We start from the raw sequence: 21,194 nt of genomic DNA on the forward strand, positions 1-21,194 counted from the left end.
GCCTCTTTGCGACCCCATGGACTATAGCCTGCTAGGCTTTTCTGTCCATGGGATTTTCCAGGCAAGAATATTGGAGTGGGTTGCCATTTCCTCTTCCAGGGCATCTTCCCAACCCAGGAACTAAACCAGCGTCTCTTAGTTCTCCTGCATTGGCAGGCAGGTTCTTTACCACTAGCACCACCTGTATATGTAAAGTACACAGCTGTATTATTGGATGAGATCAAAATAAAATACAGTTGAATTTGACTAAGTACTATGGTGGCTGATGTCCTAGAAACACTCAAGAAATGAAATAATAAGCATAGTGCCATTGAGAAGTAAAAAACGGTGCTCCACTGTGTTTATGAATTCTCTTTTAGACTATAGGATTGTGTTTAACAAATTACTGTACTTCTTGATGTTCTTGATGTTAGAAAAGAATAATTTACCTCAACATTCATTTCCACTGGCAAGCCAGACATAATACAACTCCACCATCCATTTTAATATTATTCAGACACAGCATTGTCCAGAAATGAAACTTTTGGGACTTCGACCATATGTAGTGCATTGAGAATTTTACTCAACTAAGATAGTTTTGATAGGATTATTAATTAACTCATAAGAAAATCTCAACACGGAAAGAAGACTCCAACTTTGGACTTGGCATTCAGTGTCTGTCCTCCCCTCTTGGTTTTATCTTGATAACAGAGGGGCAGATATTCCAGTCGCCCAAATCACTATCTCCAGCTTTACACGATGGCATTCAATGACAATACTTGCACGACCTAATGCTGATTGCATTAATTAGACCCCTAAGTTGCTTTGATTAAATTTCCTCATTGCATCTTATCCTCAATCAAAAATGTAAATATAAACCTTTTCAATGTTCATTAATGTAAGATAAAGCTAAACATTTAAGGAGATGAAAATGAAAACTATGGATATCCTTGTTTTCCTGTGTCTTTAAGAGCTACTGAAGGTGTTTAATAAATGGGCTGCCTAGGTGCTTCCTGGCCACTTACTAAAGTGTCCTTTGTCATGTTTCCTATGAGAAAACTTGGAAATCGTTGCCCAAGCGTAATATCAATGGCCTGTCTATTCTGCTGTATGAGATGTATTGAATCGCATGATCAGAAGAATGATGCCTATATGCTTCTTTTATTTTAATTCTTAGCTTCTGATGTAATAACAAACTGAATTTGGCTTTTAAAAAGTATCTTTATTTTCTTCAATCATGGCTCTTGTGTGAAACTAAAAAAAATTTTTGGAAACTCTACCACGCTTAAATCAAAGAATAAATTCTCATGTCATGTAGGGTAGGGACTAGCAAACATTCTCTAAAATGCCAGACAGTAAATACTTAAGACTTTGAAGACCAGACAATTTCTGTCACAACTACTTAATCCCACCCTTTCAGCATAAAAGCAGCCATAAACAACAGTAAGGAAATGGGTGTGGCTGTTCTCCAAAAAAAAAAAAAAAAACACTTTACTTATAAACACAGATTATGGCCAAATTTGGCCCACAGGCCATAGATTGTCAATTTTGGGATGTAAGGCATCATTATTTAAATAGACATTATGCAGGTGATCATAAGAACATGAGAATTGCTTCACCTTGAAAAGATCTTACCTTTCCAGATCTTTTAGGCTCTGCCTAGGTATCTACCTGATGCACCCAGAGAGTGTCATCAGAGCCCAAGTTTCCCTTACCAAAACCCTGAGACTCTGTGCTCATGAATATACTCACAAAATATGGCTCAAAAGATGGTCAAAAAAAAATTAAACAGAAACAAATTCTTCCTTTAACTCTTTAGTTGACAAGACATCAGACTCTTAGTTTTTATGCACAGTAATGCATGTAGTTACTGAGGATGTTGATTAGTGCTATGAATGGGGGGGAGAATAATAGTTTTGCTTTCCCTATGTTTTCTGGAATGATTTTTTTCCAAGAATGTATCAGAATTTTGAGTTTCTAAACATGTTGATTTCTCTCATATCCCACTCTTATCCCACAACACTTGGCAGCATTATTGAAGAATTTAGTTTGGATGTTTGTTTCTAAATAAAAGGCAATAAGTATCTGTTTTAAGAACTCAGTATGACTTTCTTTTGGTGCTGTCCAGTGTGCCCTATTATGCTTGATGAAATCCCACTAAATTACTGTTGTTACTTACTCCCTGCAAAGAACAGGCTCACACAGGGACTCATATTGCCTCTTACTCCTTTGGTATATTAGTGTTGAAGACGTGCACTCATAGGACAATATATTTGTGTTATTCTAAGGAATATTTTTATGGATCATTATGGTCATACACATTATTTCAAAATATATACTTCTGTTCATTAAAAGTCACAGGGATCTGCTGATGGTCATTACTAGCTGACCCTGTGTTAAGAGTATTCAGTGGGACAATTTTTTGTTGTTGTTTATGATTCCAAAAGACTCATTAGACCAGAAAGGGGTGTATGATGAGACAGGTTATAATTTAGTTTTGGTATGTAAGTTTACCATTTCCTTTTCTTTCTTTCCCCTTTTTCTTTAGCTAGTGATGGCAAGTTAATTTACTGGATGACGGGTGTATTTACAAGCCCCTCCTTCCTAACACAAAGGCATAGTTCGGGAATACTGATAGTGTCAGTAAAGGTCAAGAATATTTGCATGCCATCTGCATGCAGCTGTCCCCAAGGTTGGGCCATTAGAAAACGGAGAAGAGACAGTCTCCTCAAACCTTCCAAATAACTGCCTGGAAGGATGTGGGTGAACAGAATGTGGCTTGAACCTGTGAGTGCTGGAACATTCCCCATGCCAAAGCAGCAGGAAATAGATTGCAACAGCAGGGAGGGGGTAGAAAGAGCTGAAAGTGTACAAAATGTGTCTACTCAGAGAGTATCTCTAGAATATGATTCCAGCTCCCCAGAATCTTCCCCAAATTCCACATCTTCTGCTGGTTACTGCTGCAGGGTGAAGAGTTGTTTTATCTCCAACCTGAAATCATGTTCCCAAAGAACTGGATAAGATGTATGTAGATAGCCCCTTAGGAGATTGTATGGTTGCTGTAACTGCTGGAATGATGTTACAGGCTCCTTTTCATTCTACAGCTGCATATGCTAACTTACCAGGAATAGCAGGTACCTACATTCTTTATTTCTAACTTCTTAAGGGAGAACCAAGAATCAACCTAACATTTTGTTAATCTAAGATGCAAGGTGACCTGGTCTCTAAATTTAAAATGCAATGTTAAAACCTGAATTGATCATAAAGCAACTGCTCCTCCCATAATTTCAAATTCAAAGCTAACTTTCCATATTCAAAGCTAGCACAAACTTAAGATGATGAAAACATTACTGCAGGGTAGCTGGAAGTTAAAACCAAAATGCCATATAGGTCTATGAAAAATCCACAAAGCATATCTTTGCACTGGGATGACCCAGAGGGATGGTATGGGGAGGGAGGTGGGAGGTGGGTTCAAGATGGGGAACACGTGTACACCCGTGGTGGATTCATGTTGACGTATGGCAAAACCAATACAATATTGTAAAGTTATTGGCCTCCAATTAAAATAAATAAATTTAAATAAAAAAGAGAAAACTTTATGACATAATTGGACTGAAAAATATATACATATAAAATAAAGAGAGAAGTAGTGAAGTTCAGTATGAATGTGGATGAGATAGAGTTGCAATCCCCAAGTACAAACGCTAGACTAAATATAACAAAATAATTCAATTTAAGGAAACAATCTTTGTGGCATGGGCATAGAATTAGAAGGTACCAAAATAGTAAAACTTTAGAAATTCTAAATTTGATGTGAAGTAATAGTATGGAATATAGGTACCTGTATTACCTGTGCTAAGAATATATAAAGATTCTATGACTTAAACATAGCTTTTGAAAAATAAAGATAAATGTATGCATTTACACACATACAGACATGCACACACACAAATAAATAAATAAATATATATATATACACATACACACACACACACACACATACACATACATTTTTAATTTAAATGTTTCCATTATCTAATCTAGTACCCAGGGAGTCAATCATAGAAAATCAAATTTTAATACAAGGAGATATGTCATTTACTTGAAGTAGAATCTGTCTCTGGAGAGACAAGGTAGTATAAAAGAAAGTTCAGTCTGCACTTAAGTATGTCTCTCAGTGTTTACTTCTCCTTTAATATTTCATTAAACCTAGAAGCAAAAATAAAGACAAAGAAAGGCTACAGAACAATATAACTATCTTTGGTGGTTTGGAATATCTTGAGAGAAAAAACCTATCTGTAAATAAACAGAGGCAGTGCATGGATAAACCATGTGTCAAATTTGTACCCTATATTGAAAATGATAGTGAACTGAAAGAATTATACAGGCACAGCCCTGGAAGATCTTTTCTTTGGCTATCTACTTCTCTGTATCCTTGGGTGTTCTTTTCTATTCTTTAAAGTTTTAAGGGTTGCCATTTATTCTGGAATAATGTATCATCATCATGAACAAAATTAAGGAAAATTTTAATTCCTATACATTATAAAGAAAAAAATACTTCCAAAAGATCTAATAAAAGTCTTATTTTATATAATTCCTGTCACTATGGCATAAAATATATTTTCTCCTCTAACTTTTCCACTTATCCTTGCTTATGAACAGGCTAATTAATTTATTTTAAATTAACTCTTAGACATTAAGTGGTTCTATTGTGATAAGATAGATTCAGTGCTCTTTTTTATAGTTCTGATATTGGAAGAAAATTCAAAATAGAAAAGTAGGAAACACTGGAGAAGAAAACTTGTGGGAAAGACTTTTTTAAAAGATGTACATTAGCTGTGAAAATTTATATTGAGATTTTTTTAAAAAGGTCAATGTTTCATATTTTATGTCACTAATGTAATATTCTCTGAAATCTCTCAACATGCATATTTGAATCATTCTCAGGTTCAAAGGAGGACTATAGTGATGTTCTCCTGGTGATTTTGTTGCTGAATACTCACTCTCTGACTTTACATGGCCTCTCTCATTCTGTTTCCTTCCGGGGTAGGGGGTCTCCCTATGGCCTAAGAAATTTAACCCATTCATCTCTGTTATTTCCAGCTGTCATTACTTCCTATACTTAGAATTTTTCTACCTCCAGAATTGACTAAGAGATGACATCCTCTCTCTCCTACCTCCTGCTGAAACAATCTCATAAACCCTCACACAAAAATTTTTATTAAGGATAATTGGTTCCCACCCGAACCCGAAAATAAAAGGGGTAGTTGTCACATAGTGGATACACTGCATTTTTTCCTTCAGGAAATCTTCAGAAAATATCACAGTTGGTCTATCTAGTACCTATTTATATGCAAATTGGACTATTTTATTTCCAACAGCCCCTGTTTTGGTTTTCCACAAATCACACATTTCCATTCTTTACTCACACAAAACTCCAAAGCTTCCAATAACTCCTGTTGCCAATGAAACACTGAAGTGGTCATCTATTTCCATTTACCATCCTCTGATTCCTTTCAGTTCAGTTCAGTCGCTCAGTCATGTCCGACTCTTTGCGACCCTATGAATCGCAGCATGCCAGTTTGGATAATTCCAAAAATGCAAAATATGTGATGGGGAGAACTTTTAAGATTTTGCCATTCTCTTGGTTCACTCTTGAAGGGAGGGGATAGCCAATGAGCAAATAGAATGGAAAAGAAGCTTCCCTGGGCCCACAACAGCACCCTCTTAGGTCTGGGAATTTGCTTCGCAGGTCTGGTATAAAGTAAAATGAAGTTTTTCAGTCGTGTTCGACTCTTTGCAACCCCATGGACTGTAGTCTGCCAGGTTCCTCTGTCCAATAATCCCAAATAAAAGTCAGCTGATAAAATTTTCCAAGTCAAAAAGTCCTTATGTTGTACAATAGAGAAACATACAGTCATTATTAAAAATATATTTCAGCTTTTCCTAAGAAGCTAGGCTTTGATGACTGATTTCCAGAAGTTAGTAACTATTTGATTATTAGCATTCTTTAAACCCACATGGGGCACTCTTTCTAAGAACTGCCATTTCCAAAATACTCTACCAGCCTGATTGTCAAATGGCTGTATTACGGGGAGAAGTCATGAGAATTTGGAGAGTTTATTGATTAAGGAGAGGGAAATGGATTGACACTCTTTCATCCACCCTGATCTTTACAACCTAGTTGCGAGTTTTCTTTTGGCTCTAAAGGGATTAACCGAAACAGACAATCCTGAGGTGGTCTCCATTGTACCTGATAGAAAAACCAACCATCCAAGTTTTGCCTATGCCTGAGTGGGTTCCCTGAATGTGGGACTTCTGAGGCTAAATTGGAAAAATTCTTAGGCAAACTAGGACATGTTGGTCACTGTTACAGAAAAGTAAGCAATGATCCAAAATCCAGATGCCAAAACACAGATGTGGAGACAAAGCAAATGAAGGTGGAAAAGGTAAAAAGAGTAAGATGGGATGAGTATATATCATCCCGAAAGCCCACAGGTGGCAGATGTGGACAAATGTGAGCTCTGAACCATAGTCCCGCTTAACTAGGGAATACTGTTGAAGCCTCTATTGGGTTTGCTCTGTCAAGCAAAGCAACAATTTCCATGAACCTAAAGACCTTTGAGTAAAAATCCTCTGAAGAGAAGTTACTGCCTCACGCTGATTCATTAGCACAGAAGAAAATTTCCAGGCCAAGTGGGAATGACATGGTGTACCTGAATTTCCACGGGGAGGAACACCTTTATCAAAAGGTACTCAGATTAGGAAAACATGAAAGAGATTTCTGTTTTGATGAAGCATCAAGTCGACTACCGTATATACAACCCATTCAGAGAAATGATAAAATATTTAAGAGTTTCAAAAGTAAGTAGCTGTAAGGGAATTATCTTGTCAACATGAAACATCTTAATATTTATGTTGATGAATTTAAAAACTACTGCCCCATCATATCAGAGTTTTATAATAAGATTTCCACTACAAAATTACAGAGTGGCTTTTCTTCTGCCTAAAGCATCTGAGAAAGATTGAAAACAGAGATCATGTCATTTCTGATTTGGAAAATATATCAGTTTTATCTGATAATCTGCCATCAAAGACTGACTGCTGTACTTACCATTATCTTTTTCTACAGCTAAATCGGATGGTTGTTATTTGTTTAGTCGCTAAGTCGTGTCTGACTTTGCAACCCCATGGACTGTAGCCCACCAGGTTCCTCTGTCTGTGGGATTTCCCAGGCAAGAATACTGGAGTGGTTTGTCATTTCCTTCTCCAGGGGATCTTCCTGACCCAGGGATCAAACTCACATCTCCTGCATTGCAGGCAAATTCTTTCCACCCAGAATGATTAAATTAAGTAAGAATTCAACCAATTCAACTTGTTCCATCAGTGTTCTGGTTTGGTTGAGTCTTCTTTTTTTCTCCCCTCTGTTCCCACTCCTAATAGAATTGAGTGGTTTATTTTGACCAAGATATACACAGTCTGGTTTATTCAGATACCAATACGGCATGCATCAAATCAGGGAGAAGAGTGAGGGGAAAATATGTCAGAGTGGTTGATAGATAACTCTTATGCATGGCGTTTCTGTAGGACTACCGAGTGAATATTTTTCTGAGACAACAGTGGAATGATTCACGGTTGGCATATAGCGAGTACCCTGATGATTCTCTGGACCTGGACCCATCGATGCTGGACTCCATTTGGAAACCAGATTTGTTCTTTGCCAATGAGAAGGGGGCCAACTTCCATGATGTTACAACTGACAACAAATTACTTCGCATTTCAAAAAATGGCAAAGTACTCTACAGTATCAGGTAAGCTTCCTTCAGCTACCCTTTGCTCCCTTCTCCATTCTTCTCCTGACCTAGAGCCACCTGACTCTGCAGGGCAAGATGGATATGAATATTATCCTTTGTGGTCTCTTGTTTATTATTTGAAATTAAAGTCATTGAGCATGCCAGTGGTTCTCATTGTCTCAGAACTGCAATCTTCCACAACCAAAATATATTTGGTAGGATGTTGGTTAGGTGGTGGTATCATATAAATGTCTGCACAAATATGTTTTTTGATTGATTCAATAAAGGAAGCGCAGGCCATTTAGTTCAATTACTACTGAGCAAAGCATACAAGTTTTTGTATGTTTCATTCAACATACATTTCATTTCAAATAATTATGCCATTCTATAGCATTTAACCACACACACACACACACACACAGATTCAATGGTTCAGTATGGTCACCGATGGCATACTTATGCTCAGTGAATGGAAAACTGGTTCTAATCCCAGCTCTACTTCTAATTAAACATCTGACCTTCATCTGTTAACTTTTCTTGGGCTTGAGTTTGGGACACAAAATTCCTCACATGCATTTTCACTTTTGTATTCAAATATAATCTTCTCCAGAATCTTTATCACCCTATGATCAAAATAATCTCTCTTTTCTGAACCCTAATAATAATTTTCTGTGACTCTATAAGGCTCTGACTTCTTCCTGCCCCATATTTTGGCTACTTCTATACACAAATATAGCATAAGAACATAGATTTTTGGAACCAGATAAATCTAGAATTAAATCCATGCTTTGCCACTTGCTAAGTTACATAAGCTATACCTTCAGTTACCTTAATTGGAAAATGGGAAAATCTGTATTTATCTGAGTATTCTTGTGAGAACAAATTATATACAGCAGAGGTCAGCAAATATTTTCTATAAGGGCAGATAGAAACTTTATTTAGTTTTGCAGGTCAGACTATCTCAACGCTGTCATAGCTACTCAACTCTGCCATTATAGCACAAAACAGTCATAGACAATACTCAAACAAATAGATGTGGCTGTGTTTCAATACAACTTTATTTATAAAAACAGATGATAGACTAGATTTAGCCCTTTGGCCATAGTTTGCCAGCCCCTGATATACAGTATATACAAATACTTGCCACAGTTCTTGACACACATGGTATGTTCTCAATAAATGAAATGATGGCTTCTTATATTTTAAAATTAACATTCTTTCTAAATAATAAGTCCTTTAAAGTCAAGATATTTGGATTTTCCATCTTTTACACCCCCTCCCAAATGGCCAAGACTGTGTATTGTATAAGAGAGATATCAAATATATTGAATAAATATTGACATTTTAAAGATCACATTTTATATATTACATTATAGAATCTCCCTTTCTCTCTAATCTTACTACCAAAAAACAAAGTGGACAGCAAGTATCTCTGCAAATGATTTTCACAAGTTTGCAGACTCACCACTCACCACCACCAAAATTGTATTTCACAATTTTATATACAATTTAGTTCTGTACTGTACATTCCATTCTTAACCTAGTAATTTCGCAGCTTGCTGATAGTTGCAATGTCTTTTGGAAGTAAAGAGGCTGCTCATTTGTAAAAAGTGGCAAAGTCACTGCTTTCACAAAGAATCAGGGAAACTTCCCCTACTTTATTTTTAAGGAATTTAACTTTATTTTTATAATTTTTTTTAAGGAAACAGAATATTCCACATAGTGATGCATTTGGTATAAGATGCAGTATTGGGCACAACTTAAGTTGATGTGACCTGATGAAATGGGACATACGTAGAGCATGGTGCTGGGAAGGAGAGTTATAAAAAGCAGCACAGAGTATCAGCTGCTCCAGCTAACCCTCTGGGCCTTGGGTGGCATTTGCTCTAGTAAATACCTGGCATCAGGCACTGCTGAAATAAAACTAGCTTTTTTCCCCCTTCTGTTCTATAAAGCCCTTGCATTCTAGAACCATGAAGAATATAATTTTCGTCAGACTAGATCCAAAGGCAATTCTTCTATCTCTGCTTCCCAGTAGGCTCTGAAATACCCCCCAACAATTGTTTTGGGTTGGGTGGAGTTTGTCCTGTGACAGACTAGTTTCGACCTTTCCCTCATGGTGGGTATTCTATGAAATGAGGGGAAAGACCCTTGGTGTAAGAGAACTTAAGGAAACATAGCTTTAGGCAGATTTGAACTGCAGGAATCTAATTATTTGTCAGGAAGGGTTTTCAGTGAGCCAGACACCGTGCCGGGCCTAGAGATCCAGAGCTGAGAAAAATGTGGTCTCTGCCCTGGAAGGGCTCCAGCCGAACAAGGCAGGCACATATCAGATAATTTAAGTAGCAGGAATAAATAGGAACAAGGGAAAGAAAAGTGGCTCTAACTCTGCAAACGAATTCTGTGACTCAAATATTGTTAGAATTTGGGGGTTGGCACCTACACTCCTGCTTATTTGAGTCACCTGGCCCATCTTAACTAGAGGGTAAGGAGGAATTAGTGCTAATACACGCCCAGCTACAGGTCCAACTCAAGTTTAAAGATCAGTTTCTGATGTCTAAAAGGTGTGGAAAGTCCTTGCTGACATTCCATGAGGAAAGACTTTCTCTTAACTCTCAGGTTTACAATGCAAATACCCGCAGGAGAGGGAACATGTTGTCCTCAATTCATACTAAACTATAAAGAACTGACACAAAATTTTCTTTCAGATAGTAGGTTTAATGTCTGTGAAGAATAGTGGAACAAGCATATTGGATGCCTGAGAGGAAAAATCAGATAGGATGAAGAGAGTTAAGAAAGATACAAGGAAGGGATACAACAGAAGCACCAAAGATAAACTCATGAATTGCCTCCATCTGACACATTCTAATAATTACTTCAACACTGGTCCACATTAAAAAAAAATGATGTCCTATGGGTATGCTTCGTATTTGAATTTTCCTGAAACCTGAAGCATATGGATAGAAGTGCTGCATCCAGGAAAAATTCTACACTTTCTTAATTTTGTAGGAGCAGAATTAACTCTGCATGGAGACCAAAGCCCAAGGCTTTGACGGCCAAACAAAACACAATGAGAACTATGCAGCCACTGACTTTATAACAAGCAAGATCACACTTCCCACAATGTAATCTATCTTGTTAGTCTGAAGACCAAAGTTTAAAAAAGGGAGTAACAGTAGACCAGAAATCCATAAGTGTCCTGCAGATTCAAATACCTGGAGTATCTGAGTAAAATTTAAGCAAATACACAGTGATGCAGGACATAGTCTCTGTTGGCAAAAAAGTGTCAAATTTGTTCCTGTCTACTTAACCTCTGATTTCTATTTTTTAATTATTCACTTCCCTGACATGTTTGATCTTACCCTGTTTTGAAGCTTTTTTGTTGACCCACCCCATTAAGTACTGACCATTCTTGACCAAAGTGTAAACAAGGACACACATCTTGCTTTGTACAGTCTCTTCAGAGACACTCAAATTCTAAATTTATATTACTTAAAAGGCCAAAATCCATAGTGAAAGAAAGAAGTGAGCCTTGAGTATCATACATACTATTGCTCAAATAATATTTACTGAATCAAGTATAGTAAATTGTAGTAGACGTTAGGACATCATAGCATATGGTGTACATTATGAAATAAAAAAGGAGAGGGTGAGCATTTTTAAAGAGAAGCAACTGGTCTCAAATGTCCACAATGTCTTTGCTAATATCTGTTTTCTTCCCTTCCTTCTCATTGCTCCTGAGAATTTTCTGCCAGAATGCTGACTTTTATAGATGCATAGGATTTTTTTTTTGAAGGTATTACCTTGCAAAATATCCCTATTTTACTGATAAGGAAGTGACTTCTTTCAAAAGTTAAATGAGTTAAAATAATGGAGCCCATAAATAGGAAAGCTCAGACCAACAATCAAAGCTCTTGACATCTGTTTCAGAGCTAACATCTCCTACCTCACATTAATTCTTCATTTACTCCAATTCCATTTAAAGACACAAACAAATACAATTCAAAAGACATATGGTTTTGGAACCAATCTTTTGGGGACTCAATTTTCAATGGACTATTAGAGGAAGGAGGTAAGATTTAAGACGTGGATATAAAGTATCTTTGAATTTCACAAATGACCAAAAAGACTGTTTAAATTCAAGATGCCACAGTTTCGATTTTGTGTTTGTGCTCACTTGTGTTCGATTCTCTGCGATCCCGTGGACTGTAGCCCGCCAGGCTCCTCTGTCCATGGGATTTACAGGCAAGAATACTGGAATGGGTTGCCATTTTCCACTCCAGGGGATCTTCCCTACCTAGGATTGAGTCTGAGTCTCTTGTGTCTCCTATATTGGCAGGTGGATTCTTTACCACTGAGCCACCTGGGAAGCCTTTCAAATAGGAAGCTCATTTGATAGTTTTATGTAGCATGTATAGTTTATATAGCTTACCTGGAGAATTCCATGGACAGAGGAGCCTGGTAGGCTACAGTCCATGGGGTTGCAAAGAGTCAGACATGACTTAGTGACTAAATGACAACACAAAACAAAGTTATTAAGTAAACTCCTTACCTTCAGGCAACTTGTTGAGAACTTATTCTATTTTTAAAGAACATCAAAGAAGCAGATTTTATATAAGTTACTCTAATATTGTGCATAAATTATTACTTTTAAATGTATTTATTAGTTTTTGGCTGTGCTGGGTCTTTGTTGCAGTGCACAGGCATTTTCTAGCTGCTTGCCACGGGCTCTAGAGCACATGGGCGCAGCAGTTTGGACTGTGGTCTTCTCTAGTGGTGGTGCGTGGACTTACTTGTCCCATGGCATGTGGGATCTTTGTTCCCCAAGCAGGGATCGTACTCATGCCCCTTGTATCGGAAGGCAGATTCTTAACCACTGGACCACCAGGGAAGCCTCCAGAACTTCTTCCTTATATACCTTAAATCATATTTGCTACAACTTAAATTAGTCTCATTTTCCTACATTTGTTAACATGATAAACAAATGGTTACCATTTTTATAAGAATGGAGGGATTCCATCACTGATTTTGCTTTCATAAATTTTCATCCCCCCAGAGTTAGTGGACATATGTTTGGTCACCAATATTATGTTGCTGGTTTAATTTTACAGTGTGTAAAATCAGCACCAAGAAGTTCTTCATGTTGCAGTTTCCAGTTTGCTGCACAGTTTGAGGCCCCTACTCTGAATTTTGTGATATTGACTGCTATCTTGGTTCCTTCTAATATTATAGTCAACGAGGCTTTTAGAGTCAAATACCCTTGAGCTAGGGTCTCTGGCCTCAGAACTGTGTGACCTAGGTAAAATTTGTTCTCCCTCTGAACCTCTATTTCCTCAGCTTTGGAAAAGAGATGATTTGCTTAAAAGCTTTGGTGGAATACGCTATATGCATCAGTTCAGTTCAGTTCAGTCGCTCAGTCGTGTCCGACTTTTTGCGACCCCATGAATCGCAGCACGCCAGGCCTCCCTGTCCATCACCAACTCCCAGAGTTCACTCAGATTCACGTCCATCGAGTCAGTGATGCCATCCAGCCATCTCATCCTCTGTTGTCCCCTTCTCCTCCTGCCCCCAATCCCTCCAAGATAGTCAAAAATGGCATTGCCCTCTGCTCTGGGGCCCTTGGTATTTTCTTGTAATTTCATGATTGTGCTTTCTGTCCCAGTCTGTAAGTCAAAGAGTAAACTGACCAGAATAGAGCCCCACGATTTCTGGACATGACTGTTTGCCTTCACTGTCTTCTTATTTGACTGATCAGGTAGCTGGGGGGTCCTATGCTGTCTTCCAACTGCATAGAGTTCTCCAAACAATACATAGTTCTGCGATTGTTCCTCCATAACAGTATTCCACGTCACTCTCATCATCAACTTAATCTGACCTGAAACTTACTCCTTTATGGTGTTAGAGGTGATTTCCTTGTTAATTTCTTTTGATTCGATTCATAAATCCAGGCATCAAGGATTCAGTGTCCCACCATCCCAGTAGTATCTGAGTTGTCATAGAGAACTCTTGGGGACTGACATGCCTTCTCTCTCTCTAATGATAGATTACAGGCAGCAATGAGAGTAGTTGAAGTGTAGATTTCTAGACAAGTATCCAACTGTGCTCGCCAAATAATCCTGTCTAATGACCTGTCTTTATCCACACACATAAAAGGTCAGATTTTCTAACATCATCTCCTACTCTTGACTCATCCCTATGGCCTGATACAAGAACTTCAAAGATTCTAACTTCAGTTATAGAATGATTGTTATAGCAGAGGGAAAAAAAGAGCATGCTTTATTTAGATGTCAGAGCTGAAAATGGAATGCACAGTGAACTAAGACCTGCCTAAATGTTACCAATGGTAATGCTTTGATTATCTTACTCTCAATTTTGATGAGACACATAAGCCCATATTTTCTATTAGAAGGCAGCTATGCAAAGCTGTGATTTCTTCTCTCTGTGCATATTTGGACCATGTTTATCTTTATATCCTATAATCCAGGCAAAATTACATTCTCATTTTCCAACTCTGTGTCCAGATCCTCATTAGTTTTGTGACTTGACTTAATGCAGTAATTAATGACTGTAACATAAGTGCCCACATCGGAATTAAGCAGTGAGGCTTCAGAGAAATGCTGGAAAATGCCATGGAAACCACGATTCCTTTCTTCCTAGAGGCAAGCAAGGTTAGGAGGCTGGGAGGCACTGGCATGCATATGCGCTGGCGGCTTCAGCAGGAAACTGAGCTAAGTGGCGCAGAGGGGGTGCTTTTGGAGAGTGGGCCTCAAAAGAGGTGCTGCTGCTGCTAAGTCGCTTCAGTCATGTCTGCTCTGTGTGACCCCATAGACGGCAGCCCACCAGGCTCCGCCGTCCCTGGGATTCTCAAGGCAAGAACACTGGAGTGGGTTGCCATTTCCTGCTCCAATGCGTGAAAGTGAAAGTGAAACCGCTCAGTTGTGTCTGACTCTTAGCGACCTCATGGACTGCAGCCTACCAGGCTCCTCCGTCCATGGGATTTTCCAGGCAAGAGTACTGGAGTGGCAGCTGAGGGTAAAAGCATTAAAGTCTAGAAAGCATGTTCTGTACATGACAGATTCTCCTGTAGCACAAGAAACTGCACTCCTGATTGCATTCAGAAATACACATACACTTAAGGGCATAATACTGGTTCAAACACAACAGAGTAAGGATCTTACCCTTGTTTGAAGGAAAAGAGGAATTATGCAATGAAATACAAGGCAGGCGGCATGACCACGTGTCCTTGACTGTTTACCTGATTGGACTAGCAATAGCAACCGGTAGGTTATTCTCTTTTTGGAGGTAACTTTCCACTGCATTAATATTCATTAGAGTTTGCTCTGAAGGTGATGGAGCACCTTCAGAACAGAATACCAAGAAGGTAGCTTAGGGCACAGGAGCACCACACTTCCTTCCATCATTTACTGTATCCTCTAGGCTCAAAGACTAGCCTCTCTAAGCCCATCAGTTTATCATTCTGAGTCTCACTTTCCTTACTATAAAATGAGATTGAACCAGGAGATTAGATGAAGTCTGAGGCTCTGTCCTAAGTCTATAATAATTTTCAAAATGATCTCCTCCTTCCTAAACCACAAGATTCCTTTGGGATGAGGAAAAATGAGTGGGTTCTTCATGTTCCTTAGGGCTTGGGAGACAGAATTAGGAGATTCTGAATTGTGAGGCCTATCTCAAACTACTTTTGGATCTTTGAACCTTTTTCTCCCAAACTGAGTATCTAACTTCTGAGGAGAGGAACCTGACTTTGGAGTTGGGTAGGGAAGGTTGGACTACTTGCTGTTTAAGAGGCAGCCTTATATTCAACATATAGTTTGCACAGAGACTAATACTTAATACTAAGCTCCCTACTGAGAAATTTCCCAGTCGCAAATTAGATCATGCATACTCTCTGATTCAACCAGCAGGAGTATCCAAGAGATATTATTTTAGAATGTGTTCATGAATTATGGGTTTATATACTTTTAGACAATTATACAAAGATGGTTGACTGAGATAATTATTATCTGGATAAATAGACTGAAGGAAATCACCTAGTAGATTTGAACCAGTAGAGTTCAAGGGCTAGTATGCCATTATTCATCACCTGAATTTTCTTATGACAGGAAACCAAAGGAAATTCAGAGGTCCTGGTGAGCCTGCTCAACTTCTGTTGATGTAGGCTTCTGCCTGGTCCATAGTGCTCCTTTTCAAAGGCTTCCTGGATGGCATTAATCCCAAAATAAACACACATAATATCACCATGATGCTCATGAGACACACAAATTACTTTAGTGCATTCTCATAGTACATAACCCAAAGGAAGGACATTCCCATTTTAAAATGGGAAAATATTGTCCAGCCTCAAAAGTCAGCAGGCCCCTATGTTAGCTGCTTGTTAAGAGTCAACTAAGGAACTGTACTTGGTTCCAAAGTGTTATCTAATCAAGAATGGACTATCCTTCCATCTGACCAATACTTCATTCTCTCTCCAACCTTAGCCGTGGAGAAACAGTGGCCAACAACTTTCCATCAGTTACTACAACTGAAGTTGTAATGCAGAAAAATGCTAGCAAAGTAACACAATTTTGCTCTCAGCTGTCAGCAGATAAAAGTTACTTTGGTTTTCTTAAAATCACATTGGCAGTTCTTTTTATTTTTTGCCAAAAGTAAAATAATCCCAAATAAAACAGTAAGAGAATTGCTATGCAATGCTATTCCCTCTTTTTTCAACTCAGCATCACCATTAAATAGCTGTGAACTCAGACAACAGAGTAACCATGGACAAGTTAGTTCTCATTAATTTAATGTGCAGGTTAATAGCATTTTATCTTCATGAATATTTGGTGTATAAATAAATAGTAGCTGTTAAATGAAATTTAAAACGTAACTAAAATGTGGGCAGAATTGGTTATTTGAATCTTTGATCATCTGAGCTCTTCTTTCTGATGGTGTTCATTATAGCCCTCTCCTATTCAACACCTTGATAACATTTTCGTTCAGGAAGCATCAAAGCATTTGGAAAAGTTTTAGCTGCAGATTTATCTGTTGCTCTCCAAGTTGAATCCAATCCATATTTGGGCTTAATTAACATGGGCCCACCATATGTGTGCACATTTTCTGAAGGGACAAGGCACAGATGGGAGCAGATATTGTATTTTTGTCCTTCCCAGCTAGTATTGCTGAATGTATATGGGTATTTTCTGTGATGCCTTTATGTTTGGTAAACATAGACCTTCCTCGTCAGCCACTGGTATTTTAGTCAGGGGAGAGGAGTAGAACAGCTGATGAACCAGCACTGTTGCCACTGACTCCCTGCAAAGCCCAAGGTCAGCATGGAGAAACAGGTCTTAGGCTTATTTGGAATTAACTAAAAGGATAGACTCTAATAGCAAAGCTTACTACCAACCTTGGGTTTAGTTTCAATCTTAGATAAAATTGAAGAAATGATTTCTCACCAGTGTCCTGCTGCTGCTGCTGCATTGCTTCAGTCGTGTCCGACTCTGTGCGACCCCAGAGACAGCAGCCCACCAGGCTCCCCCGTCCCTGGGATTCTCCAGGCAAGAACACTGGAGTGGGTTGCCATTTCCTTCTCCAGTGCATGAAAGTGAAAAGTGAAAGTGAAGTCGCTCAGTCGTATCCGACTCTTAGCGACCCCATGGACTGTAGCCTACCAGGCTCCTCCGTCCATGGGATTTTCCAGGCAAGAGTACTGGAGTGGGGTGCCATTGCCTTCTCCACACCAGTGTCCTAGCCACATGATTTTGAGCCCTGTTATCCATCTAGCTTCATCCCTCCATTTGATACTCTCAGTATCAAAGTCTGCTCTTGGGGATACTGGTAAGGAACCTGAGAATCTATCAACTCACATACACAAAGGAGGAAATGACTAACAGTACTTGAAATACTACTCTCTCCCTAGATTTTCATCTTAGTAGTCAGGGAAGCCTTTAGCTAAATGTCTATTATCCCATTATGAAAGTGTTAGTAGCTCCATCACGTCTGACTCTTTGCAACCCCATGGACTGGAGCCCACCAGGCTCCTCGGTCCATGGGATTCTCCAGGCAAGAATACTGGAGTGGGTTGCCATTCCCTTCTCCAGCAGATCTTCCCAACCCAGGGATAAGAGTTGGGAGGAGTTTGATCAGGAGCACGCACTGGAATCTTTCCAGAATCCTAATAATTTCCACACCGTGACTTTTCAACCTTTACTTATATAAACAGTCTTACCAGGCAATGCCACATCTGCACCTGCCCGTGGACCAGGGGAACGCCTTAGGGCTGGAACGAGCAAGACCGTCTTTATGCTTTACATGATGCGCAAGGTCAAAGCAGCCATTTAATTACAGAGCTTTCAGAAGATGAGCTTGAAAACTTCATGCCTTACCTGCTTAGCCAAACTTGGACTGATTTACTTTTGTTCTCTGTGGACAAGGATCCTTTTGTGGGCACCTTGAGTTTTAACTCAAGATCATCAAATATTTATTGTAAGTCATACTTCCCTGACAGACCCAAAGGGCCCTCTAAGGATCTAGATCTGTAAGGTAGGTTATCCACTCTACCCAACCAGTGTAATAAAAGGGAGTAATGAAAAGCCTTTTACTTGATTGAGTTCAGCTATGTCTGATTTACATAACCTGGAACATTCTTTAAATGAGAATTTGAAAACAACTTTAAAAAGATGAATAATAAATGCACAACTATTGGAATAGACTCCATAAAAAGAATGCATATATGTATACATATACACACACATATATATTAATATGTTAGTGATATTAAACTATGATCCCTTCCAAGAAACTGTTATTTCAGGTGTCTGATAAGCATGATGCCCAATAAATGCTTGCCAAAAATTGCTGAATGGATATACTAGAGTATACCCCAGATGGAGTTCTGTTTAACAGGAATCCCTCCTGACTAAAGACATGGAGCTGGTCTCCCTCCATGCTCTGTCTTCATCCCTGACCAGTACCAGGGGTTTTTATAAATCTTTAGTTGGGGATCATCCAGTGAATGTTGCAGCCACCACCCCAACTCTCTTTAAAATTTCTCAATGGCTCTCGGGGATATTAGATTTTCTAGTCAGAGACCAGAGACAGCACTCTGACAGACTGCTACTGCCCTGAGTAGAGTTCCATTGCCTACTTTTGCACACTTGTGTGTGCTAACAAGCATCTGCTTTGGGTTCTTCTCTGCTGCACCTTCCACTCTTCTTAGCAACTACCCCAGTTTTTTCTAGTCACACCTACCATATTCTTGGTTGCCAATGAGTTGACCTTGTGTGTTCTGCCTTGACCTTAGCAGCATGCCTCTCCCTGGTGACTGAGGTTCATGACTAACCTCCCTCACTGTCTCACTACCCCTGATCCAGTCACTTAGAAGTCTTCTTGAGCCTAATTGTCCAGATAAGGTTTTTAGTAGAAAGTCTTATTTTCCAAAGAGAGTGCTAATGCCACTGAAAAAAACAGACCTCTTTCTCAATCCCTGCCTATTTCTCTTTCAAAATGTTCTCCTCTTATTCCATTACACGGACAGTAACTAAAGTCCTCCTTGGGACATGCTGAAGTAGGGCTTCTTAAAATGTGCTCCACAAGATCAGCCCAGCATTAACTGAGTTTCTCAGGAGGGCCTGAGAATCTGCATTCCTACCAAGCCCCTCAGATGATACCTACATCGACCAGAGTTTGAAACCCATTGTGCTAAAGAAGACCCTGATCAGCCAACTAGCCTAATGGTATCTTTTAATCCAATGGCCACTCTAACTCCTTTCCTCCATCTCCCCATATGTGTGGGTTGTATAAATGATGCATGTCTAACTTGACTTCTAACTTGCTCCAGGCTAATTTCACTTAAGAAGGACACTCTTGTTTAATACATGATGCATCCTGTCAGATCTCTCTGGCATTAGAATGTCACATGATTTAGAAATTTCCAAGTATACCTGAGAGGAAAGAGTCAACAGACCTACATGACCTACACTGTACAGTAAAGCTGTCCTTAACATTTTAGGAGAAAGAGTGAATAGTGTTCTAGGATGTGGTATGACAAAGCCCTACAGGGACAACAAATATAAACCCAGATTGCCAGAAAGTTCTAATTTTAAGAAGCATTATTATTTAAACTTAAGGCTTTCATCACATTCAAGAGTGGAAATTCACCTATAAGAGGAAATTTTTATGCTGATCACCTTCACTTGCAGTTTAGAATCATAGAAATTTTGAGTAGGATGGAGTTTTGGGTAAGGAATGAGGCTCAGAGATATAGTTAGGGTCAAACTGCTCTTTCTCTATAAGCCTGGTCCACCACCCAGGCCCCTGGATCCCCAGTCAATGATGCTTCTACTCTAGGAGGTGGCCAGGGGAAGCTAGAGGAGTTTTTAAAAGGAAAAGTCATGGGAAGCCTGGATAACTGCAGAAAATATGAAGACAACCAAGGTGTCTACAATCTATTCTGCTAGCTTTAAAGACAAAAGAAGATGATAAACTAGCAACAGATTCTAAGAAGGAACATTGTAGAGTAGAAAATAATAAACAAACTTTGACATCAATTAAAGTTGGGTTCAAATCTAACTTTGGTTGCTCACTGTTTTTGTGACTTTGGGGAAATGGCGTAACCTCTCTGAGCTCCAATGTGCTTATCTCAAAAACAGAGAATTCTCTCTGCCTCCTGGGATAGTACTCCACGACTGCAAAATAATGAGAGCACTCGAGCTACAGCAGGTGCTCACAGAATGATTATCAATACTATGGAAATCACTTGAAGTTTTCTTTTTCCTTATTAAGCATTTTAATCCTAAAAGAACATAGGTTCTATACCCTCTGCTATTTCCATGTACCACTGAAGGTTTGCAATATGCTGCACAGAGTGTGCTACGCATGGTCCCTGAGAGAGGAATGGCAGGAATATACCCGAGACTCTTGCTTTTCCTAAAACACAAAAGCATCCCTTTACCCTTCCTGTCCAAACAAGACAGACTACTATATCAGAATTTACTCTCTGTGAATGTTGGAAATCTTTTCTTTAGGCAAGAAGATCCCTCATGACAATTTGTAATTCCATCTGAAAATTCGTTTTCTCTTCAAATGGCTTTTTCTTCCCTCAAGAATCTTTTACTGGGAATGGTCTTCCACTTACATGGAATTCCTTATGAATGATGAGTAGTTGCTTTACAAGTCAAGAAACCTTCTGTCCAACATGAAATTATAAAGTGATTAATATGCATGCTTCTAGCAATATGAGAACAGTCCTGGCCATGGACCCAGCTACCTGATCAAGGCTAGAGGACAGGTGGACATGGCTTTCTGGCTTTCTTTCCGTTTGGTTTGCCTTATTTCTAGTTCCCACTAGAAATGCTAGCAACTTACAGAGAGGGGCCAGGCAAGCTTTCTGGCTTTCTTTGCCAGTCTTGGAATTTGGCAACACCC

General features: G+C 39.0%; 1 protein-coding gene across 2 annotated transcripts in view; it reads left to right on the forward strand.

Annotated features, from left to right (window-relative positions):
• GLRA2 (glycine receptor alpha 2) overlaps positions 1 to 21,194 on the forward strand; it is a 207,028-nt gene that overhangs the window by 45,104 nt on the left and 140,730 nt on the right. For both annotated transcript variants that reach the window (XM_005903126.2, XM_005903124.2), the window contains exon 4: positions 7,567 to 7,790. In XM_005903126.2, coding sequence (XP_005903188.1) covers positions 7,567 to 7,790 — 224 coding nt within the window. The remainder of the gene's footprint in view (positions 1 to 7,566; positions 7,791 to 21,194) is intronic.

This window comes from Bos mutus, chromosome X (assembly GCF_027580195.1).
Source record: "Bos mutus isolate GX-2022 chromosome X, NWIPB_WYAK_1.1, whole genome shotgun sequence".
Classification (NCBI taxonomy): Eukaryota; Metazoa; Chordata; class Mammalia; order Artiodactyla; family Bovidae; genus Bos; species Bos mutus.